The sequence below is a fragment of the Poecilia reticulata genome, chromosome 23, assembly GCF_904066995.2.
Source record: "Poecilia reticulata chromosome 23, P_reticulata-male-v2, whole genome shotgun sequence".
In the NCBI taxonomy this organism is placed as follows: domain Eukaryota; kingdom Metazoa; phylum Chordata; class Actinopteri; order Cyprinodontiformes; family Poeciliidae; genus Poecilia; species Poecilia reticulata.
Window position 1 is genome coordinate 16407887 of NC_088852.1, and position 12241 is coordinate 16420127.

General features: G+C 38.3%; 1 protein-coding gene and 2 long non-coding RNA genes across 5 annotated transcripts in view; 2 read left to right on the forward strand and 1 right to left on the reverse strand.

The window, feature by feature from the left end:
- The window catches only part of ano2b (anoctamin 2b), a 75088-nt gene that overhangs the window by 50552 nt on the left and 12295 nt on the right, over positions 1–12241 (forward strand). For all 3 annotated transcript variants that reach the window (XM_008401429.3, XM_081603697.1, XM_081603698.1), the window contains 3 exons: positions 6417–6569; positions 7189–7241; positions 9228–9406. In XM_008401429.3, coding sequence (XP_008399651.2) covers positions 6417–6569; positions 7189–7241; positions 9228–9406 — 385 coding nt within the window. The remainder of the gene's footprint in view (positions 1–6416; positions 6570–7188; positions 7242–9227; positions 9407–12241) is intronic.
- On the forward strand, positions 106–2111 carry LOC145550132 (uncharacterized). The gene is made up of 2 exons (XR_014085988.1): positions 106–602; positions 1583–2111. It is a non-coding gene; the product is annotated as an uncharacterized LOC145550132 (long non-coding RNA).
- LOC145550131 (uncharacterized) lies at positions 2234–3909 on the reverse strand. The gene is made up of 3 exons (XR_014085987.1): positions 3541–3909; positions 2852–3045; positions 2234–2616 (listed from the first exon to the last, which is right to left on the reverse strand). It is a non-coding gene; the product is annotated as an uncharacterized LOC145550131 (long non-coding RNA).

Consider the following 12241-nt stretch of genomic DNA (forward strand, 5'->3'; position numbering starts at 1 on the left):
AGGTTATTCCCAGTTTCTTGGTGTAAATTACTTTTTTATTTTTTTGTACATTGACCCCTAACTATCCTGTTGTGGTTATAAGTGTTTTTAGAGGGTATCTTATGGAAGTAATTATGTGCCATCAGAATTTGAATAAAAAATGCATCTGAAATTTGAATGTTGTATATTTGTTCTTACTTTTTCAATTTAAAAATTAATTCAGAATATATTTTTGACCTAAAAAAAATTTCAGTGTCATTATTTGTACATGTATGCAAATTTCATTTGTTAAAAAAAATTCACATTCCTATTTCAGAGATCAAATTTTCAATATATATATTTTTTCAGTGTTAAAAAAATTCAACATATAAAAAAATTCAACTTTTAAAAATTCAAATGCAATATTTTCAGTGTCCTAAAAATTCAACTTGCTCAAATTCGCTGTCTCAAATTCAACATCTAAAAATTCGCTGTACAAAAATGGCGAGGTTACTTCAGGTCACAGACATTAGCAATCGTTGTCAGATTTCAACACTGAGCTAATCACATGACCTAAGCGTCATATTGAAGAAATACCAGCATCACCGAGGCCAGCGACCATGGAGGCGAACGCAAACCCAACGGTGAGTCTATGCTTTCATATTTCTGTAGTACATTTTATTTTGCGCATGAACTTTGATACATGATATTAAAGCTTGATTTAAAACACGGGTTTGGGCCGTTGTTAATCTTACGCCATGTAATGCTGGCATATTAGTTCTCGCTACCCGCTAGACCTCCACCCCCTTCTCTTGGCTGTCCTACGCCCAATTTTCCCCTGTTTTATTTAAAAAAGAATATCACTTGCGCCAAGTCTAGAATCTTTAAAGATAACTGATGGGTAGCGACTTTCCGGGTTGTTTGTATGTTGTCTTAGGTGAGACTGAGACAGGCAGTCTTAGTAAAGTCGTAATTTTCCAGGAGATGCTACCGCTAATGTAGCTAACATGGCTGCCTTGTGTGCTTCAAGGAGGGGCTGTGAACTCTTCCGACATTAATTATAACCACAACCCCATTCTGTTCATCTACTGTATTGTTCATGTGACTTCATTTATGAATAAATTTATACATTTATGGTCATTATAGCGTCATCCAAACGGCTGCTTCTCTTATCTGACAAGTGTTGATATATATTAATTTACATTCTTTTACTTTGCGTTACAAAACGTCGTTCTGTTACCTAGCAACATTACAAACAACCTCCCTTGTTTTTTCATTTGATTTTAACTCATTTTGAAGAAAATATATGCTTGCAAGTACAGCTGTTAACTTATTAAAATCATTTTAATCCCCACTACTTTGTATCTCCAAAATATATCTTTGGTTACAAAGAATGTTTGAGCTATGCTAAAATTTGTGATTAATGTTGTAATTAAAAGCAAATTCTGATTAAGTTAGACACCATTCAATTCCTGAACCCCACAGTGCCTTGATAGAGGTACATTTTAATTGGATAATTTAATGTGTAGCATGTATACTAACTATCATTCATTTAATTTATTACATAGGAATCTGCAATCAAGTACATTTTGAGTTCTCTTGATCCCTTCTTTGTGTTTTCCAGGGTGTAGATTCCCGAAATTGAATGGGAGGAGTGCGGGCTTCCTCTTCAGGAAGAGTCAAACGTCACAGTACCAAATTCAAGTTGTGCAACTGACTGACGAACAAATGGACTTAAGAGACGCAGTAAACCCAAAAGGCACATCACTGTCTTTTGGTTGTGACATTTATATTGCTGCAGTTCTGTTTTGTGAACAGTTCTTCACGTTGTGAAAGTTGTCCAGTTTAAAAATTCAGCATTTATGAAATGTAAAGCTAAGTGATAAGCTAAGTCATATTACCACAAAGGTAAAAATTTGTGCTTTGGAAAAGTGAATCATAGTGCTTTTATGGTAGACATGTTAAAGAACTAAAATGTTCTACATTTGTGAGTTGATTGTTCTTTTTTCTCAAAAGGAACCTAGTAGGTACAGTTGTGTAGGACCTTAATTTTCTTGCATTATAAGAATGGAAAAGTTAAGTTTGTCTTATGTCATTTATTTTCTAATACTTCAAGCATAGATGAATATTCAATAAAATATTGCATAAAAACAGTTTCCGTTTCATATTTCCTGTACAAACAGTGCTGACTCAGAAACTCTGAACATAGTTACTCTAACATTTCAGATTTACAGGAATGCTTGACAAACATTTCAGGTACTTAGTCGTCACTTCAAAGAACAACTTAATGTCAAGACTGCGGTGAATGATGAACAGTATTTGTAAAAAAAAAAAAAAGAAGCTAATAATAAAACGACTTTGTAATTTTACTTAATTGCCATATTGAAATGCAATTATTGAACAAATGAAACAACAATGCACTAAGTTCTCAAAGAAGACCAAAGCCAGTCCCAACCGATTTAAGACACACCGTCATGTCAGCATACAGAGCCTGGTAGGTAGAATAATGGCTTGGAAGGCGTAAACGTTCACTGCAGGTGGATGAAGTGGGCTTGTGGTTTGGTCCAGTTGACTGCACTACTTCAGGCTTCAGTTCCTGCCATGGAGCCTCCCAGCCAACCCAAAATCTCATGAGCTGGTGCAGATTGTCTGAAAATGCTAGGAAAAGTATAATTTTTTTTAGATACATGGTGAGTTTCCTGTAGATGGAATCATTCATAAAGCTGACTTTGAGATATGACTTTATGCGAATGTCTTTTCCATCTAAGAAACTAATGAATATGAATGTGATGTCCTTCAAAAATCATGCTGGTATAATACCAGCATAATACATTTGTTATTTATCATTCTCAAAATAACAAACATTGGCCAAATGTTTATACAGACATTTTACCTTCTTTGAGAAACTGATGGAGAAACCCTGTCACCTGCAGTTTCTGCTTCCAAGACATCATCGTTGTCGTCACCGTCATCACTTTGCTTCTTCACCTGTGGAAAACTGATTGACTGCAGGACCATCTGTAATTGTAGAAATAGAAATGGCTCCAAACGATCATGGAGTCTATCAAAAATATGATCCATATGTTCCTTGAAAAGAAAAAAAATGTCAAAAACATTGTCAGTAAAATAAAAAAACTATTTTGAAATCAGTAGGTCGGAAATCAATTAATGTCGGAAGAGTTCACAGCCCCTCCTTGAAGCACACAAGGCAGCCATATTAGCTTCTACATTAGCGGTAGCATCTCCTGGAAAGTTACGACTTTTACTAAGACCGCCTGATCAGTCTCACCTAAGACAACATACAAACAACCCGGAAAGTCGCTACCCATCAGTTATCTTTAAAGATTCTAGACTTGGCGCAAGTGATATTCTTTTTTAAATAAAACAGGGGAAAATTGGGCGTAGGACAGCCAAGAGAAGGGGGTGGAGGTCTAGCGGGTAGCGAGAACTAATATGCCAGCATTACATGGCGTAAGATTAACAACGGCCCAAACCCGTGTTTTAAATCAAGCTTTAATATCATGTATCAAAGTTCATGCGCAAAATAAAATGTACTACAGAAATATGAAAGCATAGACTCACCGTTGGGTTTGCGTTCGCCTCCATAGTCGCTAGCCTCAGTGATGCTGGTATTTCTTCAATATGACGCTTAGGTCATGTGATTAGCTCAGTGTTGAAATCTGACAACGATTGCTAATGTCTGTGACCTGAAGTAACCTCGCCATTTTTGTACAGCGAATTTTTAGATGTTGAATTTGAGACAGCGAATTTGAGCAAGTTGAATTTTTAGGACACTGAAAATATTGCATTTGAATTTTTAAAAGTTGAATTTTTTTATATGTTGAATTTTTTTAACACTGAAAAAATATATATATTGAAAATTTGATCTCTGAAATAGGAATGTGAATTTTTTTTAACAAATGAAATTTGCATACATGTACAAATAATGACACTGAATTTTTTTTTTAGGTCAAAATTGTATTCTGAATTAATTTTCTAATTGAAAAAGTAAGTGCAAATATACAACATTCAAGTTTCAGATGCATTTTTTATTCAAATTCTGATGGCACATATTTACTTCCATAGTATCTCAAGTATTTGCGGATTTGATCTATTTCTTGGCAGCTGTTGACAGAAACCTGTGAATATTGAGGGGTCAGCTGTCCTTCAGTCATCAGAAGGACATTGATAACGGCGACAGAACAACCAACCGAGAAATGAATGAAGTTGCAACAGTCAAAGTCCAGACCTCAACTCAACTAACATGCTGTGACCTCAGTGGACTGATGGATTGTTTTCAACAACATAAATCCTGTATAACATTTAAAGATGGAGAATGATTTCTTCAACAGCTGGGCAGATGAAGACGTTTGATTTAGCTGAAAGAAGTTAAAACGGAGCGGTGACTGATGGTTCCACACTGTCACGTAAAACAAGATGCCGCCACAGCTTGATATCTTTGATGCTTTGCTCCTTACTGATGGGGGTCAAAGTTCAGCAACAGGACAGCAGAAACATCTAAATGTAAATTGTTATTGTTGTTTTGTGTCTATTCTCCGAACTACAACATGCAAAAAGCTACAAACCCACGTGGTGAAGCGACGTGGAACCGTGGAGGCACCAGGCAAACGTTTCTTAATTACAGGTCTTTAATTACATTCCAGATTTCACAGCTTGAAAAGTCAATTTTATGTGTTGAAAAGGGAGATTTTGTTTGACACAGGAGGGTGGGAGGAAACCCGCCTCGGGGCGCATCGCAGAATGTCAGAAATGTCTGCGTTCCGCATGGAAAACACACGCACACACACTCTCTCTCTCTCTCTGACAGTCATGACTATGAGCGGACTGTTGCCATTCGCAGGGATTTTTCTACGTGGGGCCTGTCTGTTCCTGCGCCGCCTTTGTGTGGCTGGGCCGGACCCGGCGACCTCGGCTCAGGTAGACGGCGAGGTTACTCTGAGCCTGCCCCGTAGCGCTCGCTGCTCCGCTGCCGTATTCTCTTCCCGGCCGCTCTTTGTCTCGACGTGGTGTCCCGAGGTGAAGCCGTCAGTCTCCGGCTCGCTGGAAATCCCCATTCCCACACTGCTTAGGTTCCAGCGCTCCGGTCGCAGCAACGCGTCGGGGGGCCCCAGCTGGCCCCGGCTGGCCCGACTGCTGTGTCCCTCTCGGGTTTCCTTCTGCGCATTCTTAAGACGGAGGTGAACCGATCGTTAATCAGCCAAGAGAGACACAACGTTCTCATTGATCAGATATGCTTCCCCCTTTGGCAGCAGATGCTAAATATTCATGTTTATCATGGTGAAATCTAGCACCTGATATTTACCAGCAATATTCTCCAATCACTGGCAAGAAAGACCCAATCTGAGCTCTTTGAGGGAGAACTCGGAGGAAACAAAACATTCAGTTGTTTCACGTTGAAGCATCAAAGAATCAGAGTTATTTAAATTTACAGCTGAACATTTTTAGTTTAAAAAAAGAAATCATGTAAAAAATACAAATGAAGCTTTTACCTTTCATGCTCCAAAAATTAGTACTTTATTGAACAGTTAATTTATTAACTTTTTACATATTATATAGATTCATTACACACAGATGGATGTTTAAATGCTTTTATGCCTGTTAATTATTATAATTTCAAAATCATAATTCATTTAAAGTTGAAATGTTACTTCAGACTAATAAAAGTAATATTTTTAATGCATTTTTTTTAATGAAAAATATTTTTAATTCCTGCTTAACCCTTGTGTGTGCAAGGACTGAGGCAAACGTGGAGGACTGTGGCAAATGATACAAGTTTTACGGGTGTGGGGTTCTGTTGGACACAAGGGTTAAATGTTGTCAATTTTCAAAAGGTTCTGTACTTTTTTATGAGGCTCATAAAAAAGACACATTCTGATTTATTGAATATGACTGCAGCTTCCTTCCTTTGACTGGAGCTTTTCATTAAGTTCTATGAGTTCTATGGCTCTCCACCCAGGACATTCCTCATGGGTGGTGGGGGGCACACAAACATGTCAAAGAAAAGTGGCATCCTAAACATGTTCATGAGGAGTGTGTGTGTGTGTGTGGGGGGTGGGGGGGGGTGCGTGTGTGTGTGTGTGTAAATTGTATCTAAATGAAGTTCATCATTTTAATTTGGTGCATTTTAATTTTTCCAAGGACAGCTTAAAAGAATTTGTTAAAAATTTCAGGAATGTAGCCTGCAGAAAATCCATAATGTTGGATTTATGACAAATATCACAAAGCAGCATGTTTTAGAAAATGAATTATCCCATCTTGTTTCAGTGTTTATTCTCATTTTAAATAATTTCTTTGCGTGTTTTCTCCAGTGGAATAAAACTTTTATGGATCTACAGCTGTCTTTCCCATAACGCAGGGAATTAGTTTTAACTGTACATAACATAAGCAAATAATAATTTTTCTGTTTTGTTTTGTTTTTGTTCTGCGTCTCTCCACAGTTATCCAGTTTGGTTTTGTGTCTCTGTTTGTGGCGTCGTTCCCCCTGGCCCCGCTCTTCGCCCTGTTGAACAACGTCATTGAGATCAGGCTGGATGCCAGGAAGTTTGTCACAGAGTTACGCCGGCCAGTCGCTGCACGTGCTAAAGACATCGGTAAGCTCATCCAACTTACCAACAGACTGGTACAAACGTGTAAAAAAAAAAATTTGTAAAAACGTTGGAGTCAAACATAAATTCGTCAGTTTCGGGAACTGACGGTCTGACAGGAATAATTCAGCTAAAAAGTATATTTTTGTCATGGAACATCCTAGTCAAAGGCCAGTCCTAAATCCAATTCCACTCTGTGGCGATATTTGAAAACTACTGTTCACGCACTCTTTGAAGCCTCCAAAATGAGAAATGCTTTGGTTTGTAAGCAAAATAAACCTTGTGAATTTTTTGTTGCATCAGTTTTTCATATCAGTTTTAGTTTGTATTATTCCTCTATTTTCGTAACATCTCTAACATTCGGCCCAGTTCCATGTAACCGAGGCTAAACCTCCGCCTGGGCGTTAAAGCCTCCTCCAAGCGCGGCTGACCTACTTACTACTCATTAATACTTCACACAACCCCACTTTAGCAGAAATATCTCTCAAAGTTTAGCAGACACACACTCAGAGAAACCAAGAACGTTCTGGAAAACAACTTAGAAATAATTTCACCTGAATAAAAAACGATGATCACACTGCTGTAATGCTGACGTCACTATTCTCTCGCTCTCTCTCTTCTCCAGGCATATGGTACAACATTTTGAGCGGAATGGGCAAACTGTCGGTAATAATAAATGTAAGTATGAACATAATCGCAGTATTTTTTATTAACAGTTAGTTTGTTAAAGTCAAAACCTTCTTCTGAAGCTCTGGAAGCAACACCTCTATCTCATAATCATACTTTAGCTTAATGCTGTAAGCATTCAGCTCACATTCCTTCTCAGTTCGTCCAGTCTCCAGGTTAAATACATTATTTTCAAACACAATTATGCGATGTAATTAAATAACAAGAATTTGGGAGGAATCTCTCTGTTTTCCCACATGATCTGCTGGTAAAGATCCTTAGTTATCACTTCTTCAGCCAATGAGTTTGTTTTTTCCCCCCCTTTTTGATAAAGATGAAATTAAGAAGCTTAATGATAAAAAGGTAAAATGTCTTGAAGGCATTCGCCTTTTATTAGTGGACTTTGGATTTGTTACTTGATGGTAAATTACAGATTATAAAAACAGCAACAACAAAACATCACTTTGTGGCCAAATATTGAGCTCAGATTGGAGTAAAATGCACACAAGAGGGATCGTACAATATCTAACTTCTGAGTTAGCTGCTCATTTAATATTTGATGCTCTCCTGCTGAAGCGTTCAGAAATGTAAATCTGGTGAGGTCAGCTTTGGGCTGTCCAACCAACCAAATCCTTTTCTGTTTACTTTAATACTGAAGAGATTTCTGAAGGTTTCCAAATCAAAGGACAGGAGTTTGAATAAGGTGGAGAGATGGACGAAAGGACTGCACTCCTTCATACGTGCTGTAAAAACAAGGAGACGGAATGCAGTGGAAGGGGAATGCAGGTCATCCGTCCATATTCAAAGTCCGTTTAGGCCTCAGCAAATTTCAGTTAAGTGTGAAGGCTTTAGTTTTGGAGCCTGTTTCCTTTTTAATTGTCGGCAACTAATTTGTGCAAAAGGCTTTTCCAGATCGAGTAAATCGACTATTCTCCTTCATAGATCTTCAATAAGTGTCTTAAGTTTCCTTTTGCTTTGAGTATTGTTTAAATTAGAGAGGGCCGCAAGGAAAACACTTTTGGACTGGCAAAGAGGAACCTACCCACCATCAAGAAGTCGACTGGCCCAATTCAAACAAGACAGTAGCTGCGCTTCCATTGACAGTATAATTGGGCGATTTGACATAAAAAATAAATTTAATAGAAACACGACAATTTTGAAAAAAAAACAACTAATTTTTCCAATAAAAACTTTGCCAAAAGAAACAAAGTGGGTTTCTTTTGGTTTATTTTGCAAAACTGCATCGCAGGGGTCATGTGATCAACAACCGAACGTTGCCACTGCTGCAAACCGTGAAGAAGACGACCAGAAGTGGGCAGAGGATGACGACACGTGAACAAATTTATTCATGTGTGATTTTAATTGCGTTTCTTTTTTAACAGAAACATAGCCATTGCAAAAGTGAGTTGTTGTTTTTTTTTTTTTTACATTAGCGGAATATTTACAACGTTTTGCACAGATTTGTTATGGAAACAAACAAATCTGTTATGGATTTGTTAATCCATAACAGATTTGTTATGGATTAACAGAAAGGAACCCAGATAATAAACAGATTATTTATTATCTGGGTTTGTTATGGAAACCCAGATAATAAACATTGACTGGAAGTCAAAAACTTCTAGTCAATGTTTTCGACTGGAAGACGGTTTTGGACATGTTCTGGAACCAAATCTAACATGTTTTAGTCTCTATCGTACTTTCACATTGGCTCTGTTGTGCATAGCTTTGTCTGTATCGTAACTTTAAAAGTTCTCAACCTTTTCGATGACTGACGCACAAAACCAGCCACAGATCAAATTCAGTCCAGACAAAATCAAGAACCTCCATTCTATTTTTTTCATACAAATTTTATTAAAATGGAGTTGCTAGCAAAGGAAACACTACAGATAGTCTTGGGTCCAGCAGGGTGCCATTGCCAACTTCAAGATTGATTTAAGATTTTAAAGGAATAATCCCATAAAAATGAAGTAGTCTGACTCAGTTTTTTTCTCTGGTTAGGCCTTTGTGATCTCCTTCACGTCAGACTTCGTCCCTCGGCTCGTCTACCAGTACATGTACAGCCAGACGGGCACCATGCACGGATTCATCGACCACACGCTCTCCTTCTTCAACGTTTCCAATTTCAAGCCTGGCACCGCGCCACACAGCTTGGACCAGGGAGACATCACTGTCTGCCGGTACGAATCCCACCACACACAAAAAAAAAAAAAACACTCTGGCCTCTTATATCTCATCAAATACTCCCAGTCGTTACAATGTGTGGCGTACAGGAACGAAACACTCTTTGCATGTTTGACAAAGATCTTTACTCGTATTGTACCTTTAAAAAAAAATAAAAATAAAAATAGGTCAGCTCATAACATGATTAGCCGTTCTCAAATAATGAGGAGTAGACAATGAATAGATGAATTAATGGGATGACATGTCGAAAATGTAATTATCTTGTTTCAGTCAACAGAGGAACCTTTTCTTGGTAATTGGAAAATACTAGAGAGACAGTTATGTGTCACAAGGAACCTCCAAGATATTCTGTGAAGAAAACCTAAAAGTTGTACTAAACACAAGGAAAATCTCACAAATTTATGTGTATTACAGTCTGGTATATTTAAAGGGTAATTATCATAATCTGCAGTCCAGAACAGCTTTGTGCAGATGCTGAGATGTCTAGCTGGTTTAACTGGATTTCAAATATTACCTAAAGCACTTATTCATTGTAATGTAATTTTGAGTTACAGACTCAATCAAAAAAATAAACATGCATTTATTAAGTTCTCAAATGTTTATCGCATTAAATATACTTTTTATTTTTTTGCAATTCTGCTCTTTGGAATGTAAAATAAGTACAACAGTCTGGTATTACCTTGGCAATTAGCATTGTTAGCATCTCTGGCAGTTAGATCCAAACCGCTGCTTACATGACCTTGTAGCCTTTGTAGTTTGTTTACTAGAGTTTTAAAACTGTGTCACTTTAATGAAAGTGGTTTGTTCTCCTTTAGCTCCTATGCCATAAGTTTGAGTTTTATTGAGGTTTCTTCAAAGTGAGGGAAAAAACGTCAACCCTTCTTTCAGGCAGCCGGCAAGCAGTGCGCAGCAACAGACGGGGGATGGAAATGTTATCAAAATGACTTAAAAATGTCAATGGCAACAGAACTCCAGGGAATTAGAACGTGCAATTCCATAAAAACAAGATTATGACACTTTTCTTTTGTTTTTTAACCACCATAACTTTTCTCAGTAGTCTTAGTGTCGGCCACAGACCCAATGCTCCTGGTATGAGCTGCTTAGGAGAAAATAACAACGACTTATTTTTTGGAATGTGATGTGTATTGTCATTTATTTAGAAGCTGTACTTCACTATTTCTGAAGCTGCAGTTACAGTTATAATCGTGTAAGTGTTGGAACTTAAACTTCTAAAACTCAACCGGAATGTCTACTAATGTAATTTGCGGAAGCTCCCTCTCCATTGTCAAGTCTCATTTATGGTTCAGTCCCAGCCACGTTTGGTGCCTCTCCACTGGCAGTGTGTCCCTCTCTATGTGGGCGTGAATACTGACAGGAACTTGGGCGGGAATGTGGGAATGTGAGCACACAGGATCTGTCGTCAAGACTCTTGATGTCATTTTGCGTCTGTAACTTTGGGCGACCAGTTTCTCTAAAATCTCTTGCTATAATTGTTCATTGCGAGTTGCCCCATCCAGTTGCAACGAGCTATTAGTGCCGCCTTAGATCATCCAATCACGTAAATCCATGAGCCAGTCACGGAATGCCGTCTGCTGCCAATCAAATTTCTTGCTCGCAATTCCTGGCCAGGACCACAGGAAGTTCCAAAAAACATGGAGTTTATCCTTGGCGTCTAGAGTCTAAATATCTCTAGATCCTTTTGTGAAAAATACGCACCGGGTTTATCGGGGGGTTTTTTCACCATAGTTGCTTCTTCCACTTAAAAAGTGACTTCTAGCAACTTTCCACCGACTCCTTGGTTTTCTTTTCAGCTACTGACAACTTTATGTCAACTGCAGATGTAACAAGCACCTTCTACACATGAAACATAAAAGGTTTAAGGTTGAAAACACCTTACTGCCAACACCACAGCTTTTTTAATTCAATAATGTCAATAACTGCCAAAGACAGTCCACCATTGTATCTTCCGCACATTTTTGCTGGTGCCAATGGCAAGAATCTCCTTTAGAATGTTAATATAAAGTGCTGTAGTGGGAAAGGTCACGGATGATGGCGACCACAGACAGCCAAGGCCGACCTGCAGTTACATAAGTCGGCGAAGCAAGAATACCATCTTTGTGCTGGAGCGCCGTGATGCGTCACGCCAAAAGTATGACGAGACGCTTTACGCCTGTAACGGTTATTAGGCATGAAATTGGTAGCAAATGTCCCAAGAAGGGTTTTTTTGTGTCCAATATGTACATCGCTGGGTATAACAGCTGTTCCTTGGTTCAAGAGCCATTCATCCAGCTCTTGATGTCAATAACTCCATGGAGTTACTGTCTTTTTATATCCCTTTGTCGTCCCTCGTTGATGTTGTGATTGTGGTTGGTATGGATGAATACATGTCACAGGACAGGCGAATGAATGGATGCATGGTAGTGTCAAGCTGAGTAGAAAGGAAGGGCGGGGGGGCTGACAGCATTGATGAAATGATCAGATAAGAAGGCAAAGAAACTAAGCTTCTTTTATAACGAGGAAAAGATTAAGCATGATGGAAAGATACCGGCATGGCAGAGAGCAGGGGAGGAACGTATCCTCTCTGGGTGGTTTTATAAAGATAGACGGAGTGACAGAACCATTTCAATTTTTAATCAGATTTAAAAACAGCAGTATGACGGACTAAATCATCATTTCTGCTTCAGCGGACTTGCACGTCTCTTCAGTAATGCTGTCGTCAAAGCTCAAGCGTTTTGTATTATTTTGGGATTTCATATGATTTTTAGATAATTTTTACATAAAAATCAAGGAGTAGGAATGTGAATTATGATGAATACGAGAAGCCTAAGTAG